This window comes from Hippoglossus hippoglossus, chromosome 6 (genome assembly GCF_009819705.1).
Source record: "Hippoglossus hippoglossus isolate fHipHip1 chromosome 6, fHipHip1.pri, whole genome shotgun sequence".
NCBI lineage: Eukaryota > Metazoa > Chordata > Actinopteri > Pleuronectiformes > Pleuronectidae > Hippoglossus > Hippoglossus hippoglossus.
This window is the reverse complement of record NC_047156.1, coordinates 6,780,346-6,808,212: the sequence shown is the minus strand read 5'-3', so window position 1 is coordinate 6,808,212 and position 27,867 is coordinate 6,780,346. Positions and strand designations below refer to the sequence as shown.

The window sequence follows — 27,867 nt, the reverse complement described above, 5'->3', positions numbered from 1 at the left end:
TGAGGGCATGAAGCATAGGAGTTAATGGGCAATAATTATATGTGAGAGAGGCTTTCTCCCTGGAGTGGAATCCAGAACAAATGGAAGCTCCGATGTGCAACATTCTACTTCATTACATCTGCCGCGATTAAAGCCTGAACATCTGGCACCGTATCCTGACAGATAGACAAGACTTCTGGACTGGAAGGGAAATCGAGCGATATTTACAAAAAATGTAACACAGGGTATTTACTGGATGAAAGAACAAGTGCTTTGGGCAGGCACGGTACATTCTCCCTATCAGACAAGTGTTGAAGTGATAGATGCATGTAAACACAAGTAAATCGTTTGGACACCTCTGACAAAATGAAAGGCACTAAATACCCGCACTGCACTTTCACATCACAATGGACTTTATTATTATAGGCAGCTTCTTTCTTTTCTTTTTTTTTTTTTTTGCTACAGATAAATACGCACTGTGGCTCTTCAAGTAAACACTGGAATGTACATCAAGGTTGGTTAACTTTTTTCTTTTTTTTTTTTCTTCTCAACAATCTCAATCATCCTAACCCCCTTTTTTTTCTCGAGGTGAAGCTAAAACAATAATCAGGACTGTCTGTATCTCCTGTTGCCGTGACAACATCAAGTTCCACAGAGCGACGTCATGCCGATCTGGTCCCTCCCGGGCGCGCGGTTGTCTCCCGCCATGCTCGGAGGCAATCTGGAGGGTCTCTGGGGCGCGTGCGAGCGTCGGAGGCGGCGGTCGGGGTAGAGGCTGTTGTCGAAGGGCTTGCGGTGGACACAGAGGACGTGGGTCTTCAGGTTGCCCTTCTGGGAAGCGCTATACGGGCAGTACCTGCACTGGAACGGCTTCCGGGCTGGACAACACAAAGAAAGAAAAGAGATTCATTCAGATATATTGTCGTAATTTAACATCGTCAGGGTCTGAAACGACCACATGGTGAATGTTGAACGTATAAATATCAATAATAATCAACCTCCATTGATGAATTTTTTAAATTATACCAGTTGACAAGCCAAAGGAAAACCAACACCTCTGGCTGGAGTCACAGAACGTTTCCCATGGAACACGTTTCTGTTAATGAACTGGATGAGATGGATTTAAGTGAAAGATGTGTGTTTACAATTCTGAATTTGTAATTCTTGGCAGGTCAGTTTTTTATGCCCAGCGTTCCAGGCCAGATGTTGGCAGGTGAGAAGTTAGGTTTTGACACCGAGCCGCTGAAATGCCAGAGGAAAAAAAAGAGTTTACAAGTTTCAGTGGGCTTCAAAATAAGTTTTCCTTTGGTTGTAATGTGCTTTAGTCAGTGTGGTTTTGTAGAGAAATGTAAAAAATAAAAAAATAATCTAAACTGTGACATTGATTTGGCCTCCTAATAACAATTTGCACTTTCTAACAGTCAAACTTTAGCAAAACACTTGTGACACAAGCTGACAGGTTTTTACAAAGAAAGGGCAGCAAGTACTAATTCGTTGTAACACATTTCCTGCTCACAACACAAACACAGACCCACACACACACACCCACCCACACACACACACACACACACACACACACACACACACACACACAACGGCATATAAACACACACACACACAAGTGTTGAGTTGAGGAATGACAGACGTCTGCAGCTGGGAGGCGAGGCATGCCAAAACTTCCTGTCTGTCCCCCTCTTTAGCGCCCGCCACATAACTTCTACTACAAATAATGTGAACCTACACGGCGGAGCACTCTGCGCACCTTCAAGACACAAAGAACAAAGACTCCTGTTAATAGCTTCCAGAAGTTTATCTGACCTCAATAAAAAATCAGTACGACACCGAAGCCTGAAGGTGTTGGTGAGATCAAGACTAAAAACTGAGCTGGATGAGTCATTTACCTTCTCTACCTTCGTGTCCTTGTTCACTGATGTGCTATTTCTGAGATGTTAGCTCACATAATGACTTTCTCTTTCCCCCTCTGTCTAACACTTCAACGTGTTCCTCTGTGATTCATGGTTACAGTAAACCATTATGTGCTGATGTCATTTGACATCACTTCCCAAAAACTGAGGGCTGTCTCAGCCTTTTCACCCCCGCCCTCGCCTCTTTCTCTCTATCATGCTCCTCATCAGGGCTCAGACAGCTGCACGCAGACGAACGGTCGGGCTCGCATCTACATAAAAAAGGTGTTTTTGGGGGGAAAAGTGGGGAAACTCACAGAAGGTGCGAGCAATAAAAGGTAATGCTCCATCTGTTGGTGTATAATAACCTGATGGCCGTAAAGGACACACACACACGCACACACAGACACACACCAGTCAGAGAGAGGATAAGGCCTGACACATCTGAATATCATCAGGATGGCAAAGAGGGGTGTGTGTGTGTGTGTGTGTGTGTGTGTGTGTGTGTGTGTCTGTGTCTGTGTGAGAGAGAGAGAGTTAGAGTAGTAAAGTGAGAGTGCGAGGGCAAGCTGTTTGGGAGGAGCAACAGTTAAAAGAAAAGCTTTGTCAAAAATGCTGCGACAGATCAGTTGGTGACGCACGTTGAACCTGTCAATCAACAGAAGTGGAAAAGCAGGAAATACGGATGGGCAGCAAAAAAAAAAACGTTTATCTTTCTTTCTTGCTTTCTTTCTTGCTTTCTTTCTTTCTTGCTTTCTTTCTTTCTTACGCTCACTTATTAAGTGATATCTTGTATAAAGTTGAATTCTTGCATTTAAATTCGTCACATCCATCGTGACTTGACGAACAAACAGATTTCCCTCAAGTTTTATTAAAATCTTCTAAACGCATTCAAACAACGTTAGCGCTCCTGTAGCCTATTACACTTTCATAAAGTCAGTTAATAATAAGCCAAAAGGTCTTGTGGCTACATCAGTCGCTGGCTGCCCTGCTTGACTCCCCCCCCTCTGCCTCTGTGGCCTTTCTTTCTTTCTCCTCCTCTTCCTCGTCATCCTGGGTCTGCTGTTCTTCCCCCCCCTCCCACCAGAGGAGAGGGGAAGTCCAAGAGAGGGCAACCTCCAAATAAGTTCCATTAATCACAGGCAAGAGTCTAATGTAACTAATATTTTACAATTAGAGGAGACAGCAGTGGGCTCGCAGCCATCCATCTCTTCACCACATGATCCTCTGTTCATGGGCCGCTCCAGCCACAGCTTCAGACCAGCCGCACACACACACACACACAAACACAAAGACACACACATGCATACACATACACATACAGTGTGCGATACATGTTCACGTGTACGCATGCACAAATAGTCTGAACAGGAAATGGGGGGGTAGGGCTGTGTGGTGATGAGAGAAAGAGTGAAGATGTGTAAATAGTAAAAGAAAAAACATAATTTTCATAGTTTGGGTCATTTTCCCATCGGTTGTGTTGACACTGAACTCGTCCAAAGTAATTACGGAGATCTGGGAACATGGCATCATCGCTGCAACTACATCAATCAGGCTGTAAATGAGTTTATCCTCACAATCTAATCCACTTTATCTTGAGAGAAGACTTAACGTGAGTACACCTGAAATTCTCACGTTGCATACATAACATCGACTGTTTTTAAAGATGGACGACTCGTCTCCACTTCCTACCACAATCAAGTGAGCCAAAATATCCCAAAATTATTGGGATATTATATTACAATATTTGAAAATATTTTCTCTAACGTGTACTTTTGTGTTTCGCTCCATGTTCCATCCTCTAACATGGAGGGGGCGGGATTTATGACCGTTCCTGCAGCCAGCCTCTAGGGGGCGATGAAAATGCTTTGGCTTCACTTTCGGGGGGGCTGTCATGTCGTCTATCTTTATATACAGTCCATGGTGCTTGACTATAGCAAGTATTCTACGTCAGAGAAGAACCAGGAGCGCTGTCTGCTGCATAAACTGTGATGAATGATCACAGCAGTTTGAGGTGGAGCTGTTCAGCTTCACTTTTTATCTTTCAAAAAACTTTCTCCAATCTAAATGTTTTGTATCAAAACTCTGTGAAACCAAATGTTGTTGCTTTTATTCTTTGTCTTTTGTACAAATGAAACATATGAAGGTAAATTGTGTTATCTGCTGAGCTTTAGATCATTAGAACTAGGCTAGATTTCCCCCCCACTTGCTGTCTTTGTGCTAGGCTAAGCTAACCATCAGTGGATATCAGCCTGGTATTAATCTTGTCTATTTATCAAATGTAGAACAGTTCCTTGAAAGACAAGGGCTGGAATCTTGGGAGTAAATGTCTGGTCAGATTTGTATTCTTTTTATTTACATGTTCTTAATTCAGATATCTGTTGATTTGAATAATAATTTTACCAATTCTATCAATCAATCAACACTTTATTCATAAAGCACCTTTCAACAAATCAATTGCAGCTCAAAGTGTTTTTACAAGCGATTGACAAAATGTTTAAAACCGGATTAATACGTTCAGAATGCTCTCATACATTGTAAAAGGTTACAAGGTAAATGATAGTAAAACAATAAAATGTTAGCAAAACAAGAAAAAAAGAAATAATAATAATAAGAAAGAGATTATAAAATAGATATAAAAAAGAATAACAAAATAAAATAACACATTACAATAAATTAAACATTTTACAAATTATAAAACACTACATGAACGCCAGGTTGAAAAGAGGGGATTTAAGTTTACGTTTAAAAACATCTACATTTTCATCTCCTCTCATTTCATTCTCAACAGTTTCTTTATGCAAACTTGTAACAGCTCGTGTTTAGAGAACTTTTTACATTTCAATAAGAGTTTCGGGTTCTTTCCTTTGATTGAGTGAAGTAAAACCTCCTCATGTTTCGAGGTGACACACGTTGAAACTCAAATATACCGTCGGCACCTGGATTTTACAGAATTTCACCTTGTTCTAGAAGTAAGTGCATATCTGCGTGAGGCCGTAAAACATATATATCTTTGCATCTGCCTGCATGTCGTCCCATGTGTGCGAGTGTGAGTGTGTTGTGTTGTGCCGTGGGAGTGTGTTGTGTGTCACAGGCTGACATAATGACCATGATGACAGTGGCGGGGCCGTCGGGGGCCAGAGGAGCTGAATGGTGACGGATGACACAGACCTGAGCTCTGATGGCACACAGACAGTGAGTGATGACTGCACATCCTTCCCAGAGCTCCACCCTTCATTATCTCTACGGGGAGAGGCCCGGCACAAAGGCAGGCCGCGCTGCCCTCTCGCTGCCCTCAAACGACATCTGCTCATGGAGACAGCCGCACTACCGCTCCTCTTTCACCTCGCTGTCGCTCCATCTATCTCCATCTATGGTGATCTTCCTCGCTCCTTTTCTCTCTCCTTTTCTCTCACTCTCTGTCACCCTCTCCGCGGAGGGTACACGGAGGTCAGACAATGAGATAATGACTCACCCCTTTCAACCTTTCAAATCAGGGGGCCTTTTTCTCTCTCTCTCTCTGTCCTGCCTGTTCTTTCATTCTTAATCCCGTCTTTATCGATCTTCTCATATTCTCTTGTTCTCACGTGTCTGAGGGGGCCTGCTCTGATGCCCCATGAGGAGACGGCCAGTTTAGTTTAACTGGTTAACTGCTTCACAGGGAGATGAGACTCACTAACCCGAAGGCATCCGAGTGTGACATGACTATAATCTCAAAAACAGCTGTCCTAACTGGGCCTGTGAAATACGAATGCATCCCCATAATGATGAGACACTTTGAAGCCCCACAGCATCTTCAATCCGCTTAGAGTGGTGAACGTTGCCATCTAGTGCTTTGGCGCGAGCGGTGCAGGGACGAGCGTGTTCTGTTTAAAACACAAGGGAGGGCTCAGTGAGACTAATGAGCATGCAGACAGGTTCAACCAGAGGTCACCATCTGGCCAATTACCACTGCTGGCACATTGGAGCCGACCTGAACTGTCATCACAAACACATCACTCCATGTCCAAACTGCCCGGCAATATGTCACCATGCCACTCGACGTGCCATACAGTATGGAGAGGATGGGGGCAACAGGAGACAGCCCCATGACAAAGCCACCTGGTCAGCACTGCAGACAGGACAGGCTGCCGGGCCACCTGCTTGGTGGGATTTTAGAGGACACTCCACGGCCTCTCAATGTCAGCTACCTGTCTGGATGTGCGGTTTGACTGACAGGTGTTTATTGTGTCTGTCTGACGGGAAATATGCCGGATCAATGTGCAGCGAACGAAAAGGTGAGAGATGAAATAACTCCGGAGAACTGGTCTAAATGTCTGAGATGCTGCTGGGATGCATTGGTTTTTTTTAAACAAATGCCGGTTGTGTTGCTGCTAAAAAGGGGCGATTTAAAACTGCCATATTTCAAACGGCATTATCTCTCATAAAAACGAGGGAGAAACACGAACGCTGTGACAGCTTTGACAGAAGTTGAAGGAGGAGGGGGTGGGGGGGTTGGTTTTTTGGGGGGGGAAATATTATAATAACCATCTGTACAATCAAATACAAAACTACGTCTTGCTGTTAGAATCACAAAGAAAGGGAACAGATGTTAATCCCTAATGGAGTTGACAGGCACTTTCCTGTCTTTCACATGAGCATATTGAGTTTCTGAATAAGAGGGGGATCAGAGGGAAGGTGTATCATGTTGCACTCATAATACATGCATATCAAAGACCCCAGCTGTTGGATTCCCTCTCCTGAGAGACAGCATTATTAAATCTGCACTCAGCAAGCACATCACACCAGCGCAAGAGCTTTAAGCCTCTCCATCAGTGGGCCCCACTGGCTCGGGCGATTTGTAACCTATCACACGCCGATATCATCATCCTTTTTTAAAGTGTAGGGGTAATCAGTGGCACACACCTGTGTCTTCTTTAGCCCTTATTTCAGATCAGAGATAAGATCTGGCGAGAAGAAGGAGAAGAAGAAGAAGAAAAAAACTTAAGTGCTGTGAGTATATGGGAAGCGTGTTGTTCGTAATTGGAATGATTCATTCACACGCTCACACTCGCTCTTCACACGTCTGCTGTCAGGTGATGAGGGCTGAGACACTGCCAGAAACTTTTAGGGGGGATTTCTATATAGCAGTTTCCTTGATGCTGACAATGTCACAGAAGAACGATACAAAACATATATTATCTTTGTAGAATTGTATTAACTGATTGTGATATTGTAATTGTAAGATGAGAGGAGATAGCAAGATTGGCAAAAACTGAAGGACCAGTCTTTGTCCACTAGGTGGCAATAGATACCTTCAAATCTGGTGAGTGCTGGCCATATCTTGATAACTGTGACAGCTGAGTTACACATACATGTCATGACTTATAAGCTGATGCTCACCTGATGCAACTTCTGTCTCCATATTCCCGCCTGCATTCAGACCGGCCTTGTGCGCAGCGGCAGGTGCACCGCTCAGGCTCCCCTGGGACCTGAGGAAGGAGAGCAGGCCGCCCTGGTACTGGAGTGGATCAGCCTGTCCTGGAGTCAGGTTCTCCAGAGAGTGGATGGGAGACTCGGCCACGCCTCTGCCCCACTGCCCCGGCTTCTCTTGCATCTCTGGACCCTGGAAGTCAGTGCTGGCGTGCTCCAGCAGCTCCTGCAGCTCGGGCACATTATTTTTCAGCATCTGCCACTTGGCAGCGTCGTCGTTCTCGTCCTCCCCCACTTGCTCGGATTTCTCAAATTCCCCCTCACCATTGTGACAAGCGGAGCCTCCTCTCTGTGTGCTCATCTCCTCTTTTGTTGCCTGCACCAAAAGGTCACACTGATACCCAGGTTTCACACTGAGTTCAGCTGCGGCGTTGGGGTAACTTTGTAGCCGCCGGGTAATGGAGGACGACAGTCCATTGCTGAAAATGCCAGACATTTGCACCAGTACAGCAGGAGACATGGCTGAATGGGAGGTGACGGACTCTGGCCTGACAGACAGGTCTAAGGGCTCATACTGGGACTTACTGGTTTGAGCGGATAAAGAGCCGTCTACATGTTTGTCAGTGAGGTCGGGCTGCTTGTTGACGAGCAGGGGGGTTTCACTGTGGTTCTCCAGACCAAGGTAGTGACCTGCGGCTGGGCTCCAGTCTTCGCTGGATCTGGGTCTGAGCTTGGAGTTGGGGCTGGAGCTGCTGCTGCTGCTGCTGGGCTGCAGCGGAGAAGAAAGATCCCTGCTGTTCTGCCAGTGGGGGAAGTGGTAGCGTTCCAGATGGAAACCGAGGGAGGCTGTCTGTGCAGTGGTGTAGTCACTGGAGAGCGGACACCTGTAGACTTTCTCACCTACCACAGAGAAAACAGCAAAAACATAATACAATACAAATGAGATCAGGAAACTATGTGTACATGAGGCACACTGAGCATTTTGTTCTGAGAAAAGTAGCAACAACTGTTGTCTAAACATGAAAAATGCTGCAATCCCACACCAGGCTGAGTTGAATGATTTAAGCACTGCCCTGCAGTAAATCAAGCTTGTAATCAGCTTTCAGCTCCAGTGATCCATCATTTTACAGTATGGACGCCACCACCATGTGCAATAAATACACCCAAAGATGTTAACACCAAACAAGATTCTTCCAGAAATAATAAACAGGGGAAATTGTAAAGCTACCAGAACAAGGCAGATGTCGAATGGAAAAAAAGTCATTCCATCAAAAACCAGTAAGTGGGGATCCCAGTCAAAAATAACAAAGTCCAACATGTGAGTGCTTCTGATTAACTGCACCGTGAAGTGCAGTTGAGTTTATTTTCGCTTCATACTTGAAAAATGGTGCGATGGCAACATAATTCAGAAAGTACAAAGTGTATTATTGTGGTGAATGACAAAGGGTAATTTTTCTCCCTTTAGCCGGTGAATAATATCCATCTGGATACAAGATTTGATCCTTCACACCATAACTTTTAATTAAAGGTAATTTAAATGTCCTTTTCCCTCTGTTTACCCACAGTTTAATCCTTATAGCTATCACAGAAACACCCTCCAGGGTTAAACACACTCCCTGTGACCATTTTGAGTTAGTGATTGTCTGGGACCTCAGCCTTGCACTGTCTTTAAATAGCCCAGCTGTTTCGCTGCCATTCCAATTACAGTAAAAGTCATCCGACGCCATTAAGCCACAAATATTGGCAGTTTATTGCCCAACACTCTCCTGGCATTTGAAGGTCAGGTCATACATTATACTGTGTCTTTTAGGGATGCGTCTGGGATAGGGAGATAAACCCACCACCATTAATTTAATTCTATGCATATTGATGCCTTATTGTTCTTCTTTAATGGACTAATATCTGAGTTACAACAGTGATTCATCCCCGCCAGAGAAATATCAATTTCATACACCTCGAGATCTGACCCTGAGGTAATTCACTGAGGTAAATCTCAATCTAATGATCTGCAGTTGTTACTTTACTTTGTGGCAAACTTTAATAGAAAACCCACCATTGTGAGCTGACTGGTAATGAAAGGGAGGCTGTTTTCCACCATTTCAAATGTACAAAATCGTAAAATAACACCCGTGAATTAATCAAACGGAGCTGAACCTAACATCGTTGAAATATCACGGCTAAGATGGCAAATTCATGTCCTTGAATTAAAGATAGACGACCCTGTTTTTCACTTTACAGCATGTGTGTGTGTGTGTGCAATGTTTACAGTATGTTTGATTTAATGCGTGCGTACATTAAACGCGCACGCGAACGCGCACGGTATGTGCAAGAGCGGGAAAGAGACTTCAACGGTGCCACACCCTTGTCTCCAGTAACAAGACACAAAAAAAATCCAAACAGCTTAATGGAACTCTTTCAGACACACGCCATACATCTCAATTATTCTGTGGCTTTAATTACGATGACATTAGGGGCCGGCTCCGAATGCAGCAAAAACACACATATCTGACCTCATCTTTCAGCACGGGGCTTCTTCCCTAAACCCATTTGCCAGCCTCTACACGGAGAGAGTGGTAAAAAAAACAACACAAAGACCGAAGACTCTGCCTTTTCTCTCTCTTCCGTTTGGACGGGTGCCATCTTTGTGATTGCCTGGTTCATGCTAACTTAATCAGTTTAAGATTTACTTACACTGCCGAGGCTCACATTATGTGAGGGGAGTAATTTTAGAGCTTAGATTTATCAAGCAAAAACTCCAATTACTGCATCATTACAAACCCGAGCCTCTCTCACCTAACACAGAGCATCTAATGAAGTGATGCGTATGAGTTATCTGCTCTTACTGGATGTGCAAGGCGAAGAGAGGAGGGGGGGGGAAGGTAAATAAATAAGGAGAGAAATGCCTGAAGTGAGTCTATGGAAAGAAAAGCATGCAGCTGGGCTCGGACAAGTGATTCATTTCATATGGAAATAGGCTTCAAGATTTACAGCCATACATCAGCGTCAATGCAATCACGGGGCTCACATACTATATGCTTACACAGGCATTTGCCAGTTATACTGTAGACGTCAAACTGTACATGCAGTGCAGCTTTGGCTGTTTTCTATATGTGCAATCAGGCACCTGAAAGTGAAAAGCAGAGATACATGGTAGCTGGTTGGGTTTAAGATGAAACAGAGTGAGAGCGAGAGTCACACACAAGACTGGTGAGAAAAACAGGGGCACCAGATGTTCTTTGATGTTTATAATAGCATATATTATTAATATTAATTAGACCACATAGTCAATGACGCATTTGGGACGTTTCCAAGTCAATTAAGCCAAATGGCATTCAGGAGACGGCGGAACAATATTTCAAGGCAGGTGTTCAGAACTCCCTGGGTAAATCTTTTTATCTGCATGCTAGGAAAACAAGCATTTTGAGCTTAATTTGAGCCTCATATCTGCAATAATAATTAAAAAGAGGATTAAAAGACAGAAGTGAGAGGAAGAGGGAAAAGCCAACAGGTAATCAGTTCTACACAAACCAGTCAGGCTGACTGTGATCTCCGAATAAGAGCCGAGCTTGTGAAGCCAGAACACAGGAGCGAGCCAGATAAGAGGCAGTTTAGTTAAAAAAGATGCTTTTACTGTCAGTAATCACAAAGAATGGCGCTGATGTCACTGGAGAAGCCGAATGAAAGTGATATTCTGTACAGCATCAGCTTTATCTGTGTTTCTGGGTAAACCGCTGCTCATATTACCATTCATAGTTTTACAGACGCTTATCATTTCAGGCTCCCTTGGCTTTAAACGCTTACAGTAAAAGTGGCATAAAAAAAAAGGGACAAAAACACATGTGGGGACAACATCATTACATGGTGTCTGCTCATTGACCTTGAGGTTAAGAGTATTGAATGGGACTAATTAATAACTGTCAGAGCATTTTATGTTTGGGCATGTTTTTTTATTTGGCGCTGGGATCTCACTGGTCCAATGTAGGTCAGAGGCCTGAAGTGTGCACCCTTCAATGGTTTATCATTTTAAAGAAGAGCCGTTACTCTTAATCTCAGATTATAATTAAAGTCAAAGTGCATGTTCCAATCTGCCCTGATTAGATATTGAGAGAAGTAATTCGTAACACACGCCCTCTATAGAAATCAAAGCGCGATTTCTAATTTGAGATGCCGCTTATTTGTGGTTAAGATCTAAATCCAACCCTGTATCTGGATGTATCACGCAAAGAAGCCGTCTCTCACTCTGACAGCCATGACTGTACTATATTTGCTATCCATATTGAGGACATCAATAACTTCATGACCACCATAGGCTGACTATGAATAATGCAGCCAGTAATTCTGGACTAATCAATGTTCCTCAAGCTGAACATCTGGCAGTGGTAATTCCTCCTCATGCATCTCCGCTCTCCTGAATTAGAAAACGCTCGCTTTCTGCCGCTCTCTTTTTTCCCCCTCCTCGTCCAACCATCCAGACAGACAGACTTGATCAGTTACAACCCCCCACCCCTGAAAAAAAAAACTTATCCCTGTTATTAAACCCTCATCAAGTGGTGCGTGTTCTCCATATGTGTAGGATTTACCTATCTGTCCCGCAGCAGACCTGTGTGTTGAGCCAGGGCCAGCAGCGTGTGATTGTGTTAATTAATCTGTCATTGTGAGCGCAGGGAGCAGCTGCAGAGGTCTCTGGGATATATTGTCAGAGCTAAACAATGCGGTGCTAAGCCCCCAGAGTGAGTCTACCATTACACAGGACTAAGAACAGAGAGGAGAGGAGGAGAGGGGGAGAGAGAGCCTGCCGGATCCATCATTGACTAAAGCAATGACGCCTGACCTTTACAATGAATTAGTTTCCATGCTTAATATTGACTGAAATTAGAGTCTGATACAGAATGTGCCATCCCAGAACTGTGCACACTCAAATCCTCGGCTAGCAGGCTATCATAAATGTTTCTGGAAGTGGCACCGTATGGTCTCGAAGATAGCGAGGAGGAAGGAAAGTAAAGACAACGGAGCCTGAATATGGTTCTTAAAGAGCGACCGGAGAGGGATTTAGCCATCAACGGCAAGCATTTACATGTAAATACGCAGATACCAGTATGTGTGTACAATATGGAAACAAAACATCTAATGAGATTAGACTTGATCCATTTATCTCTGCTATGCGGCCATCATTTAAGAGGATGGTGGATCAAATCCCACAAGAGCGCATCGTGACTCCGTGTGCATAACAGCAGTGGGGAGAAAATAACCACAGTCAAAAAGCTGCGAGGAAACAGAACAAAAGTTTGGCTTTATTTCGCCTCTCTCCTCTTAACAACGCTGTCATAGCAGTGATTTAGGCTCATGATAACATGTAAGCAGGATGCCATGACAAGAAAGGCATTTACCCAGAGAGCCAAATCATCCAAATCACCAGGTGGAACAGAAGACTATCAATAAAAATACCAGGTGGTAGATCAAATCATAAAAATCACTGGGTGGTATATATCAAATCATTAAAAACACCAGATGGCATGCATTAACATCTTGTGCCCCCGTAGGCAAGGGGTGGGGATGTGACAGATATAAAATAGAGGGTACTAATTATCCCTACAATTCAACATGATGCCATTATCTTTTAAAAGGAAGACAAAGTCCTGGTGGATGACAGTAATGTCTGTGGCGCTGCTGACCCTGTGCTTCGGGCCCACCTACAGAGAGTGGGAAGAAAGATGAGGCCACAGCTTCTGATTTTATATCTTTAAAAAAAAAAAAAAAAGATTATAAGAGGCACTAATCTGATTCTGGTCCTTTTGTTGGTGAGTTTCTCGGTTGAGCTTTAACACACTAATCATGTCCACTTGTTTCCATCATTTCAGCCATTTTAGTCATTTGATTCTCATGCTAGAGACATGTAATCCTGTAATAACACAGACACGACAGAATAAAGAGACACTCAAGCAATTCAGTATGTCACATCCATACAGTTGCCATGGTCATCATGACGATAGCTGCTTAGCACTGAACTGAACTCCGGTTATTCTCCCGAAATTATCCTCAGGGGCTGTGTGCGAGAACGTGATTGTCAGCTGCTCTTCTCCGGAGTTTTTCCTGCCAGCGTCCTGGTAAAATCTCTGGAGAATGTCCGAGCGAGCCCGCGTGAGAACGCAGAAAGAAAATGTCCGGAGAATTCAATGCGAGCGACTGGATGCGTTGATGACGTTTCTAACACACGACAAGTGTATGCAAATATCTCAGGATTAAAAAACGGGTGTCATACACGTAGGAGACGCAGACAAAGAAGTCAACTTGGACATTCGAGCTATACGCCGGTGTCGGTGCGCTGTAAACAAAATCACGTAATTTCCCTAGCAGAATTACTACGTCATGATGCTCTCACTTCACCTGAGCGTTCCGGAGATTTTCCTGTTGTTTTGAACGCGTCTGACGCTGACACTCTCCTGCTGCGTTGTTCATATTTGAAAGATGTCCAGATAATGTCCGAAACCCGATTGTCCGCACATTATCCAGAGATTGTGTCTGAAAACGTCTTATGGACGGAGAAGAGAACCATAACATTGTTCATTTAAATCTGTCTCAGATCTTTGTCGCGTTCCTTCTCATTTTCTGTTCGTCTCGCTACTTTACAAAGTCAAATAAAGACAAAATGGTAAAAATAATGATCAACATAGAATCAGCAGAGGTTGAGATATAAGGATTTTTGGTTCAGAGTATGAAAAATAGTCTAGTCTCATCAGGGTAGTTCTTTTCTAACTCTGAACAGTAAGCCACGAAAACTATTAGCTGTTTTCACTGGTTGAATAGTTGTAGTACTAGTTGTTATAATACTCCTTTAACAAGATATTAAATAACCCTTTATTAAAAGAATCTGCTTTTCTTGACTGTTTTACCTGAAGCTGGAGAAGAAGATCGTGGTTGATGGTCCAGGGCGCTGCCGGAGAGGGAGTTCCCCGTCTCGGTGATGATGTCCGTTGGCCCGTGATGACTCACGCTGCCGGTGCTGCCGGGTCTGCTGATGGTCTTAGTGTCTGGGTCACTGAGACACAGCTTCCCGTCGTCTGCAGGGAGACATCTCTCAGACAAGTAGGAGGTCTGGTCTTTAGGGCTGAACATTTGCTGTTCAACAGGCAGCGCTTGTGTCATGATCTGCCAGCCTGGGTAACCGCTGCTGCTGTTGAATGCTTCCCTATTAGACATGATTTTCTGCAGATACTCCATGCCGGTGGAGCTCAGCTGGGGGGGCAGATGATTCAAACCCAACAGCGAGGAGCTCTCTGCGTCGGTCAGAGGGCCTGGACCGGAGGAAATCATCCTCCCCAACATCTCCCTCACCTTCATGTCAACGCCGGCTGTGCTGAGTATCTGGTTATAATCTGGATGCTCAGCTCTCTCAGCCGCGAGGAACCTGTTGTGGATGCGGGAGATGTACTGGGAGTAGAGGTTGCTCTGATGCTCCTGCGACAGGTTACTCAGTTTGTAAGAGTCGTGCTCGGCAGGGAGGTTGCTCTTTGCTGCGAGCTTATTGAGGTGGACCTTCATGTGGTTCTTGAGAAACCAGGGCTCTTTGAAGCGACGGCCGCAGATCTGACAGCAGTGCTCAAAAGAGTCCTTGTGTTTCCTCATGTGACCCTTCAGGAACCAGGCCTGGCTGAAGGTCTGGCCACACACCTCGCACGGGAACTCACCGGCAGGCTTCCCCTTGTCGCCCGGCCCGACTGGAGGCTTCTGACCTGAGCCTGAATCTGCGGTGATATGCGCCATCTCAACATGGCCGATGAGCTCCTCCTCGTGCGACGCGGCAAACTCGCACAAGGTGCATTTGTAGGGTTTATGAAGGATCCTGATATGACGCTCCAGCTCCTGCTGCTTCCTGAACTTTCCCTTACAGAATGAGCAGCGGAAGCCGGTGGGCTGCGGCTGGATGGGCTCCTCGTGGACAGTAGTTGCCTCGGGGGATGTCGATGTATGTGGGTGGTTCTCTGCGGCACTGGAGTTGCTTAAGAACTGGTTTTGGGCTGGGACTGTCTGTGACAGCTGGGGATTTTTAAGTTGGGGTAAATTAGATGTTTGCTGCTGGCTAACATGACCGGCTCGCATCTGCCTGTCTCTTAGTATTGCCCGCTCTTCGAGCTCGTGAAGCAGCCGGTTTTCCTCTCTGATCCTCCCACGGCCTTTACCCAGAAGGCCTTGCTTGTGCGTGCGGAGGTGGATCTTCAGGTTGCCCTTCTGTGCTGCCCTGTGGTCGCAGTACGGGCACTTGAAGGGCTTCTCCCCGGTGTGCGTGCGCATGTGGAGGGAGAGGATGCTGTTAAAGCGGAAACGCTTCCCACACAGCGGGCAGGGGTACTTCCTGTTCTTGCGGTTGTCGTCCTGGTCAGAATTTACCTGGGAGACGATGCTTTGATTCGTGACTCTCAGGAACTGGGACAGCTCAACTCTCCCATTCATGCTGCTGAGAATCCTGGCGTCCATGATTTGATTGGCCAGAAGCGCCATCTGGCTTCTAATTGGATGGGAGGATGGGGTAATTAAGCCGTCCTTTTCGGGGGGGACCAGCCGATGTTACAGTATGGTGGGCAGGAGCGTCAATGTGGGACAGTCCAAAGGTTAGCAGAGAACTGAGTGCTGACTGTTTGCTCTTATTCAGTCGAGACAGGATGTGGATTCATGTTGTTCACATGAAGCGTCTGTTTGTTGCAGCTCAGACCTAGAGAGAAAACAAAAGGAGCATTAAGCGAATTCAGACTCTGCCAAAAAAACAAAGACAGTATTGAAATACATTGATTTCAAGCTTGAAAAGTCCAATAAAAGGCCAGTAAGATCCAAAAGTACGATAAGATGCTTTCAATTAAATGTGTAAATCTGTACTTTTGAAACTTCTGTATAATGCTGGTGAAGCAGCACAAATAGGTCAGGAAATAGAACAAAGCAGGTTCTGACTCTCCTCATCCTGTTAAGTATACCTGTGGTTTTAGATTATTGTTGGAGACTGCGAAAATGCTGATTAAGTCAAACCACAGAGGCTTCCTCAACAAATATCTCATCTTTACTTAAGGGTAATGTGCAGATCTTTGTCTAGATCTCATTTTGTACTGACACACAATCGTCGGCACAAACGCAATCGCACCGCAAACATCAAAGACCTGTGCGCTTCCACTTGCCTTTCCTTTGCATTTCACAAATCTGTGAAACGCTTTAAAAAAAAAAAAGAAAAAAAGATTAAAGTAGAAGAGTTAAGCTTTTTCAGCAGGTCTATTGCATATTCGGATAAAACCTTTACCGGGGTAATTATGTCACAGGAGTACGGAGGAAAATAAACAACTTAATGATTCAAAAAATGCAAAGTTAAAGGAGGAATATACCAAAAAATGAAGAGCTCACTTCTCCTCCTGCGCAGCTCTCTCTCTCTCTCTCTCTCTCTCTCTCTCTCTCTCTCTCTCTCTCTCTCTCTCTCTCTCTCTTTTCCTCTCTTTTTTCTGATTCAGCTGTAGCAGCAAAACAAAGCTTCAAATTCACATGGCGCTACAATGGCAGAGGTCACATAAGCGCGCCCTGCCCAGCTCCAGTGCAGCACCAAAGGGCACAGAACAAAGCCGGCACTGTCCACACTGAATTAACACAGGCTTACATCATCCTGGACTGCAACCTCAGTCAGTCATGAAAATGATGTACACAAAAACCACACAGACAACGAGCTGGCAGCGGCGGTTGGTGTGAGCAGGGTGTTTGCTTTGAGCCGCAGATCAGAAATCAATTTCACCATATGCTACTGACGGGAAAATAAAAAATTAAAGTAAATTATATTGGAATAAAGTAGATGGACTCCATATTTGTTAACCTGAGGAGGGGAGGGGGGGAGGGGAGAGCAGAGGTTCCCCTCCCGCCCACTTTCAAGGATTACGGTCATTTGGACTATTATTGCATTTGCCTCTATTAATGTCATTACTGTACTGTGGCCTTGGCTGTGTAATGGTGTCCATTCTAAAGTCTGCATTCAATCAATAATGATCGATCAGACTCCAGTTCAAATGGCTCTGCATCTATGCAGCATCTTGTGGTGCGACTTTCACTACGGTGTAACTGTGTGTGTGCAATGCGCGTAACCTACACATTACGCGGTGTGAAAGTTTTGTATCACAGTTATAGTGACCCAAATTAGCACGTTAGCAGTGTTGTTGCGGTGTTGTTAGAATGTGCTGAAAATGTTCCAGACGTTCAGGTTTTACATTTAAAGGTCCAGGGTGTGAGATTCAGGTGAAAGGGATCTATTGGCAGAAATTAAATATAAAATCATCCAAGTGATGTTTTCACTAGTTTGTTTCATCTGAATTGTACAGATTGTTGTTTTCTTTACCCTAGAATGGGCCCTTTTTATTTTAATACTTTATATTTACATCAGGAGCGGGTCCTCTCTACGGAGGCCGCCATGTTTCTTACAGTAGCCCAGACTGGACAAACTAAACACCTTTTGAGTTTTTATGACGACTCAAGGCTACCACAGGTTCTCTTTCATGTTTGTAGGAGGGTGAGGTGAGGGGTGTTCAGCTGAAACATGCAACCTCACCACTGGATGTCACGAAATTCTACACACTGGACCTTTAATGAATATAATATATTGACCATCAATAAAACTAATCATAAAAACCATATCAAATGTTAAGCATTAATATTGAGTTCAGAAAGCTTTCACTTGCTAAAGAGGCTTTTTGTTTTACAATGAAAACTTCCCATTAAGCAGGTTTAAGTGAAACCTTAAATAGGAGAAAATAAATTGTGCGTATAAAAACAACACAACCAATATGAAAACGTATGTGCATGTCAGGTGTTGATGCCATAATAAAAGAAAAGGTCAAAACAACGGAGACAAGGAGAAAAGGTTGGCAGCTGCAGACGTTGACCCCAAATGTCTGAGAGTCAGGACGAAACATCAGTTTGTTGAACGCACACAATTTGCTGAAGATGCAAGTAGTTTGGAAATCCCCAGGACAACAGAAGATTAAAACGGTTGCTAACCATCAGGAAACCATTTCATCCCCACATCTACTTGGCTGACAGTGAGGCAAACAACCAGATAGTAACACCAACTAAACGCAACCTTATCCCAAAATCAATAGGTCCAGGATGGAGCTACAGGCCTGCAAAATAAAATGTCTGACACCGAGTGTGAGCCACCTGCTGCTGCTGCTGCTGCTGCTGCTGCCTATAGTCGATGGAAACCTCCATCAGTGATGAAAATGTTCGACACAAAAACCGCACAGATAAAGAGCGTGCCTGCAGTCGTGTCTGGCGAGAGCAGCGAGTCGGCGCTGAGCCCGGATCAATGTAAGGATACAGGTCTGACCTAACCACATCTGACAGGGAGAAAGTGAGCGAATGATATTAGCATACACTAGATCCACTTCATATTTGCTAAAGTGGTATTCCTCTGATTAACTAAGCACAGCGAGGAGGCATAAAACCTTCATCACTTGTGCGTGTGCGTGTGTGTGCGTGTGTGTGTGTGTGTGTGTGTGTGTGTGTGTGTTTCGGGGCTATGAGAAGGCTAGGAGATGGGGAGCGGCACACGGGGCCATCAGGTGTTTCTCTGTCAGAGTGAATTAGGCTCTTTGGGTGCAGATTGAGAAAGTGCTTGATTGTTATTAAGCATCGTGTCACAGTGGCGCCTCTTAGGTGTGGCCGCGCGTACACGAACAAGGAGCAGGTGTGATTTCGCGCAGGCAATAAAAGAAAAAATGTGACACGTACACATTTAAACCAGCCCTGGGAGCTGTGCATTCTGCGTGATTTTAGATCCGACAATATCAAACATGGTTAGATTTATTGTTCGCTGCAGTCTGGCTGAGGATTCTGGTTATTTCAGCATCTAATCTGCAAGTCTGGCTGAATGCACATAATCTTTTTACTTTGTAGTTGCGGCACACTGTCAGCCAGGATGGATGGACAATATTGTAAATCCATAGTTAGGTGACACAGGAATGAAACATATGAATAAAATTTATAGATCGGAACTGCATAACAGCAGTTAAACAGCATTCATAATTTATGTGGATGGTTGAGCTGGAAACTCCTGAGAATGCAGCACAAACAGCTCCATCAGCCTGCAACCTGCACAGTCACAGTTTAGTGTAAGTTTAAGATTATCTCGAGCAGAGTACAGTAAAGTTCATATGTGGTGGTTATCTGACGGTAAACTTGACATATTCATGTTTTCCTCACGATGATTCAAGAGTGCCAATTTGCCGTGAAGAGTTGAAATGCGTGTTCAGTTTTTTTGTGTTAAAGTTCATTAACTTTTGTCTCCAAAGCCTTTAAAATGAAGGGAAGATGAATTATCTAACCAGTTTTTATTCTGATTGCTCCATTTCTCTGCTTCTTCTCTTTACTTCTGGATGTTGTTGGGAAATGTGTACACTGCACTCCGGATTTATCTTAGATTAATTTCTTGGGCATTTACATGCACGACAGGAAAATAAAAGCTTCATTCATTCACACAGTTACATACGTGATGTGTGATGATTCTGCTGCATTCTCCTGCACAGCCTCATACATTATCGTTGATGTCCTAGATTCCTGGTAACATGCCTGCTGCCTACTTCAAAATCACACATAACAAGAGATCATGACTCTCAAAATTCCTGGAATTCCCTGACTTCCCTGCCTGCAGATAACAATTGTTTTATTCATCACCACAGAGCGGGGCCTATGTGCAGACAGTAAAAAGCCCCCATGCCGTGCAGTGTGCCCCCCCGTGTCTCACTCCACCCACACGCCCACCGACCAAATCAGCCAGCCAGCCATCCTGTGGACTGGCCTGTCAGGGGATGAAGAGGCTGCACAAGGAAGAGGGCAGTGGTAACACAGCTGCCCACCGTGACCCGTGCAAAAAGATAGCACCCATATACTTTCTGACAGGCAGATTAATGAAACCCTATAGGAGCTTCTCTGTAGGCCCCCCCAAAAGCCTGACTGAGATAGAATAGTCTAACCGGCGCCATTCATTACTGCAGGAGCACAGAGCACAGAAAGAGCACACACAGCACTGACAAACTAGCTCCTTGTGAGTAATAGCTAAAGAACTCATAAAGGAATACATACACATTTGTTGTGGATGCAGTAAATCTATGCCACTCCTTTTACAACTATCAAAAAATCTGGCTTGTGCCCTGTAAAAAAATAAATCTGGCGTGCATGTGGTGCAATGGTGATGTGTGCAGTTATTTGAGAGTCAGCTATTTCCCCGTGTTCAGTGGAAGGAGGCGTTCGATTCGATCCGTTTGTCTCGTTCACTGATGCAGATTAGTGGCTTTAAACGCAACATGAGGGGAAATGTGATTCTCCCCAGGTGAAACAACCGCGAGTCAGGTGGGAAAACGAAAGGTGGCGTTTTTTTACCTGGACGAGAATTTCATGTCAAAACTCGAAAGTTCTCACACGACAAACTGTTCATTAATCACGTGTGTGCAGGAGAAAAATATTTGAAAATGACAAATTTAACTGAACATGACTGAACTGAAGGAAATGTGTAGTATTGTAACCTAATTATAGAGCGTGTCACATATAAACTTTGCATTCACACACTTCCTCCGATGCTTTCAAAGGCGCTCACACACAAAGAGAGGAAACATCCCGCACGTGCACACCGACACACGCACGCCCCTCATGCTGTCTGTCTCGCGCGCTCACATGCACGGACACGCACGCACACACATGCACGTGCATATAGAATGTATTTTAAATCACTAATGTGTGAACAGTTGATCTTGTTTGCACAGACCACCTGTTCTTTCTGGACACAAACAAAGCTTTTGGCGTACGACGGAGTTTGTTAACAGTGTGGGGTGCGTAGGGGATGCCTTGCACAAGAGAAGCCTATCCACATGGTGTGGGCTGCATCAGATGGTTGGGCCCTGCAGGACGGCAGCCAGCTCCAACACAACTCACACAGATCTCAAAAGAATGGGGCTTCTTCAGTGCGCAACATACTGACATGTTTTTTTTTTGTTGTTGTTTGCTTTCTCGGGGAAGGATACAACTTTCTCCGGCGCGAGGAGAAACAGATTGCCCGACGCCGTCTCGTCGCCACGTCGTGTGAAGACAAATCGTGGCTTTGTTTGTACATCGCGTTTTTGTCTGTCATGACAGTAAATGTTTGCGAGAGCGGTGGCTAAAAAAACAGAGGGGAAAGTGGATGTGTCGACTGAAGCACTTGGAGGCACCGAGACAAAAGTCATTAAACGAGTCATCACAAAATCACAGCAGGAGTCGGGTAATGCCACTTACAGTATCTCATTAAGCGATGGCATCTACAGGAAAAAAAAGAAACTGACAAACAAAGAGCATAATCCAAGGCACATTAGCTGGGCTGATAATTCAATGAACTCTCATTTGGCAGCCATCTTGCCCTTGTGATGGTCTTTTTTCAGCCGCAGCAGCAGAGTCCAGGCCCCTTCGTGAAGTTCCTCACACACACACACACACACACACACACACACACACACACACACGAATATTACTCCTCTCGATTTCTCCCTCTCTTTCGGTGTCTCTCTCCCTCTCTCTCTCTCTCCCGCGCTCTCTAAAACAACAAAACATCCACCATTAGACAACGGGGTACCAGCGTAATTAGAAAATGACTTCCTTTGCAATCCTAGCTAAGTAGTTTACACACTGTAATTACAGGGACAAAATCATCTTTTCATCATTTCACTGATTGAGCTCATCAACCCTGTGGGATCCCAGGACTGTGCTCAAGCAACATCTGGGCTAAGAGAATTAGCCCTGAGTTTAGCGGGGCCTTACACAGTGGCAAGCAACGCCACAGGAACGCCGGACATGGCCGTGGCACACATCTCTAATTGAGACTTGGGTTCTGTATTAGATTGAGCGTTCGATCACAAGCCGAGCCGAGCCTTCTGAGTTTTATTTATTCTGATACAGTGAGAAGTGGTTCAGGAGGAGGGCAAGGTCACTGCACAGTAACTATCTATTTCCCACACTTCCCCCCCAAATAAATGCCATATCAAACTTTCACTCCCCCTCGGCTCGCTCCCGTGCACCCGTTGAATCGAAGCATTGAAAGATTGACCTTGGTGCACGGCAACACGCCTTTTCATGCGGGTGCACTCTGTTTTACTCCAATCCTCCGCGTGCCCTCAGCCTCGACTTTCTAACAAACACATGTGGCCGCGGAGTTGAAGGTGAAGTGCTTGCGCTCGTCTCTGTCCTGTGGAAAGGGCTCTGCCTCTGTGTGTTGGCAACAGAGGCAAGTGTTTAATGTGGCAGCTGTTAGCCTCGTGGATTTTCACTAATCACTCTCTCCTGATTACTCTGATGAGTGTATGATGCTCTTAAATAATCAACCCGCAATGAAAAAAAAAAAAAAATGAAAAAAAGAAAAATAATTATCATCATCTCCCTAAGTAGTGCAGCTGCACCCGCCTGCAATAATTACAACTAGAACAGGGCGCCTTCTCTCGTCACTTACAACCACTTATTATTAGAGATAACGCTAATTGGTGCAGTGGTGGGCGACAATTCTTCATGGGGTTCATCATAAAAATCCAAACCTTGAAAGTTATGGCACATTAGAGGTCTTAAAGCCAAGGTGCGGTATTAAACATAGCGTGCCGAGACACGCCAATAATCTGAGCCAGGGGAGGAGTAGATGTCCTATCAGTAGACCCTCGCTTGCCTTGCCCTCACTCCACCCTTCCCCCACTCCTGGTATCAGCCTGGCAGACACAATTAACATTTTCATAAAAACAATTCCCTGCTTCCAATAGTCCAATGTAATTTGTTTTCCATCTCTGTTCATTAATCATTGTTTAAATCGGTGAGCCATCCCCTCCACTCTGCCATCTGCACTCAGCTGTGTTACAGATATGACACCTTCCCCCTTAATGGGAGCTGACAGCCAAGAGAGGAGGCCTGTGGAAAATAGCTTCCTGCATGTGCACTTCCACCTCCCATACTGCCAGCAGGTGAGAGAGGGGTATTTAATGGCTTCTGATTAATCTCAAAGGCAAACAACGTTACACTGGGATATTATGCAGCATGCAAACACCACGGCATGTGCACATATATGCAACATGGTGGTGCGGAAAGTGCGCACGGCATCAGAACAAGAGCGAAACTCGTGCAGACGTGCTTTAAACAATGGTGATGCATTCCACATTTTTCTCTAAGTTGTTTTTTTTTTCCCTCTCTCCTCTAGTTAAATTAGTGCAGTGTTCCTACAATATGCTATTGTTTTCCTGGAATTGGGAGCAAGGTTATTAATTATTCACTGTTGTGTTCTCATATGAGGGGGCTATGCTTTTCACCGTATTGCCTCATAGCTCAAATACTTAGGGCCATGGTACTCGGGCAAATTTCATGAGGCAACATCACAGAGATATTATTATCACAAGGCAGACACTTTGGAGATTAAAAGTTTCCTGAAGAGTTTGACTGATTGCAAGGTTTTCCTCTGGTAAGATCTCCCCCAAAAAAATTCCAGGATCTCTGTGGCGTGCATGCATGGGAAAAGACAAATCAAATAACTTTTGCCTTTGCTTCCCCCCCACCCCCCTCCTTTCTTTCAAGTGATTTTAAGCCCTAAGTCTAAATAGCTTAGGCATTTTTGGGGAAAGAAAATCCTGCTCAATGTGTTGGTAGGAGAGTGCCAAAAAGTTCATCTGGCCTGTTGATTTCAGCGTGGATTACAGATATTCAAATCATGTGCCTCATGTTCAAACAAGTGCTCCTATCAGGGGAGAAAGTTGCCAAGCAGAGCTTTGTCATGTAAGCTGTGTGAATTTACTGCAGCATAATGAGAAAACGGCCGTGGCGCTACATTTAATAGGCTACAGTTTCATCCACTCACCCGCCCTCTCTCTAATTTCCTCTCAATTATGATGATAATAATAATTTCAAACACCCCTCCAGTCTCCGTGGTTGTGGGGTTTTTTTTATCAAAAGATGGTGTCACCTGAACATGCACGGGCCCAGGGTTTTATTCGTGTGTCACACAGTTCACACTGTGCAAAAAAACGCTTAAAGACAAACTCTGGTTCTGGAGTGTCTCTAACAAGGAGGGCAGCAGCAGCAGCAGCAGCAGCAGCAGCAGCAGCAGCAGCAGCAGTAAATGATGTGTATATTCAAAGCTGAATATTTCATGTTGATTGATCGCACTGACTGCCACCCACCTGCTCCTCCTCCTGTCCCACCGGAGCTGGCATGAGGAGAATTCAGTAATTGAGAAGAGCAGAGCATGGTCTCTCTTTGCTCACATATGACAGATGGGGCATCATCGCTTCAAAGGAGAGCATTTGGAAACAGGAGGATGAGGGAGGGGGCACAGGGTGAGGGTGGCTTTCAAAGTAGCTGTGCCACTCTGTACAGGTGACAATTAAAAAAATTTAAAAAAAAGGAAGAAGAAGAAGGAGAGGAAAAGGAAAAGAGGTTATAGCAGCTGAAGCATTTGTCTCAGAGAAAATTGTGTTACAGCAGAGAAAGGTGCATTTTTTTGGAAAAACTGTGAATATACAATCAATTAATCCCATCTAATAAATATAAGACAAAATGTACATTGTGATGTGCAGACACTTGTGCTGGTGCATGAATATTTTTATGTTTTTCTTTTTAATTGTGGTATTTATGAGGCTCCGAAGCACATGTATATATTAAAATCATCAAAGAATATAGATTGATATGATGTCAGGTTGTCATTATGGAACATGTCCATGCTCTGTGTCCTCACACAACACACAGATAAACACACAGGAAACACACACTTGCTCTTTTCAAACCCGAAAACACACTCGACTATTTTCCCCCCTTACAGTTAAATATCTTGACCTGAATCTCTTGTGGTCACATTTCAGTCCTCGACGTTACTTTGCCCCTTTTCATCCCAAAAAACAGAAAACAGTGCTGTGAGGAGGGAAAACGCGCCGTCCGTCAGAAACTTAAAACTCACACACTTTACCACAGATAACTTGAGTAAATGTTGAGGAGGTTGCGAGGCGCAGTCGTGTCTCTCTTACCTGGCGAACCGGAGGAGACGCGGAGGTGACAGCTGGAGTTCAGCGGAGACGTTGAACTGGATGACTGACTGCTGACTGACGGACCGTACGCGTTCTCACGCTTTATCACAAACGCCCAGCTCGCGGTCGGACCCAGATTTTTCCCCTTGAACTCGCGCTTACTCTCTAAAAAAAAACACAACAACACACTAACAAACAATAAAACACGTTTAAACGCTTGTTACGCCGGGTGAACGCGGCGGCGCGGTGCGGTGCGCGTCGCTCTGTAGTATTTCCAGTCGAGGAAAGAGGTAATGAAATCTTATAATATGAAAAAAAAAAAAAATTACTCGGGATACTTCGACATGTCCTGAAGCCGTATGTCTCCCTCATCTGGCCGCTGGTGTGCAAGTGTAACAGACTGGCACCGTGCGTAAAGTGTGCGCCGGCGTCTCCAGGACGCAGACATCATCAATCCCTCCTCTGAGATGCACGCATATGAAAGCATTATGTGGTGTTATGCATGTCAGGTTTAGTGGGGGGGGGGGGATTTACCTGTGAGAGTTTTGCGTTTCTTTGGAAACTCGTGTGAGAACCATGATGGATTCTTCTGTAGCCATCTTTAAAACTCGCTCTTTAATTTAGAGGTAAAATGATAAGAGGTGTCTACAGAGGCTGCTCCTGAATGTGTGTTTACCCCTGTGTGTGTGTGTGTGGTGCAGCAGCTGCTTCTTTTCTTTTATGGACCCAAAACAGTTTGCTGGCATATAAGAGGATAAAGGATGACTTCAGCTGCTAAATGCCTCAACGTGAGGAAGCTCAATTATCTCACTTCCACCATCAGTCTGACCTTCACTGTGGATTCTGCTGGGAGAAGGTGAGGAGGAGACGTCTCACTTCAAATAAGGCAAAGTGCTCCTCTAGTTTTCAATAATCATAATCAATAGTAAAGGAAAAATATCAACATAAGAAAACACCAATACAGCAACAGGTTCTGAAGACATGATTCAGTTCACATTAAAAAAATATTGGGACAGGTTTATGCTTTTCTTGTATTGAGTTCCTAAGATGTCCACCTATCTTCAAAGGTGGAATAATGTGACATGATATAGTGATTATTTCATCATTAATGAATCTGTCAATGATTTTCTCAGTTACCTGGTTTATGTTTGTTCTATTAAACATTATGAGCGTCTGAATAATGTCTTTAAATTTCTTTGTTTTGTCTGACAAGTGAAGATATTTAATTTGATATTATACAAAAGTGAAGGCAGCATTTTCTCACCTTTGTGTTCATATTTTCCAACATCTGAGTATTTTTCTCTAAATTGGCCTATTCAATTTTCTTGTTCTTTTTTTTCTTTTTGACAGGATGAGCTAAAAACAAAAGGCTTCACTTTGTCACACTTCTGTATTTCCTGGAGAGGATTTTAAAGGAAACCATGGTGTCACAAAGTTGCGGAGCTGTTATAACACCACCGATCATCTGCACAGTTGTTTCTCTCCCTGCGGTTTCCACTTGAGCTTCGTTAGTGGGGCTCAGTGAGGAATCAAACCCTGTTCCGCTTATAGGCCCGGGGGTGTAAATGACGTGGACATGTGGATCTTTGACAAACTGAAGCCGGGCAGATACACTTGCTGCTGTTTCTTGCATTTGTCTGACATCTTGGAGCCAAGCGTTAACTCCCGCTCTCAGGCCCGAGCACCTGTCCGGACAACAATACCTGCTCGAATCCTTCGTCGCATAACTCTTGAAATCCCTCTTAATCCCTGAAATTGAGATCTTGCGTGTGTTCCAGCCCATTACATAGTTTGTACGCTAGGTTTATTTGAAATGTAGCTCTGCTCTGTTCCAGCATATACCTTCACAGCTTAACCCACATAAGTCCATTGATCTGTGTCTCACCAACACAACGCTAGCATGTTAAGCATCGGCTAATCTGTCTCATGCTACCTGGATTTTCATATTGGAGAAATAATCCTGATGAAGGGGGAGAGTGGGGCAGAGTCACCTCAGGACCTGTTTAAAAGCTTCTTATCACAGACCTGCACTCCCACCATTTAACTCAGAGAGGGGTGATAGCCTTTCAACTCACAAGCCGCAGCTTTAATTAAAGCTACTTGCGGCGGAGATGAAGTGCAGTGGTGTGTATGAGTTGCCCCTGTGAAAATCAAAATTATGTCCAAAACAATATCGCTCAGTCCACGACTGTGGCCTTTTCACTTCCACTGTAAAACACTTTCCTCCACTGATTAAACTGGCCTCAACGTGATTATCGTGAGCGAGACCAAACTTTCACAAGTGATACTGAACTCTGAGGGGCCAAAATTAAAAAGAATGAGTTCAACTACAGAATATAAATAAATGTCCTTAGGTCAATTCATCTAGATAAGACTAATTTGGATTCTTCCTTAAAAATTAGTTGATGTTTTCCACCTTGTATTAATCAGTAATACACCAGTAATATGAGCCCAACGTATAAGATACAAACTATTTCCTCTCTTCATTTTATTTTTTATATGAAGCTAAATATAAACCAGCACATTTCTTGTCTTGTGCACAGTTA

At 44.4% G+C, this 27,867-nt stretch overlaps 1 protein-coding gene across 1 annotated transcript; it reads right to left on the bottom strand.

The window, feature by feature from the left end:
- Window positions 1-369: 369 nt before the first annotated feature.
- LOC117763178 (zinc finger protein 536-like) lies at window positions 370-25,693 on the bottom strand. Its single transcript, XM_034588127.1, has 5 exons — window positions 25,660-25,693; window positions 25,322-25,486; window positions 14,186-15,856; window positions 7,266-8,195; window positions 370-857 (listed from the first exon to the last, which is right to left on the bottom strand). Exons 1-5 carry the CDS (start codon window positions 25,691-25,693, stop codon window positions 622-624), a joined length of 3,036 nt encoding a protein of 1,011 aa, XP_034444018.1. The 3' UTR covers window positions 370-621.
- Between the last annotated feature and the right edge of the window lie 2,174 nt (window positions 25,694-27,867).

Coding starts and splice junctions, on each gene's coding strand:
- LOC117763178 (XM_034588127.1), bottom strand. CDS start 25,693: ATGAGGGAGACATACGGCTTCAGGACATGTCGAA. Junction 25,487..25,659: donor CGGCTTCAGGACATGTCGAA/GTATCCCGAGTA, acceptor GTTTTTTTTTAG/AGAGTAAGCGCGAGTTCAAG. Junction 15,857..25,321: donor CGTCTCCTCCGGTTCGCCAG/GTAAGAGAGACA, acceptor CCATACTGTAAC/ATCGGCTGGTCCCCCCCGAA.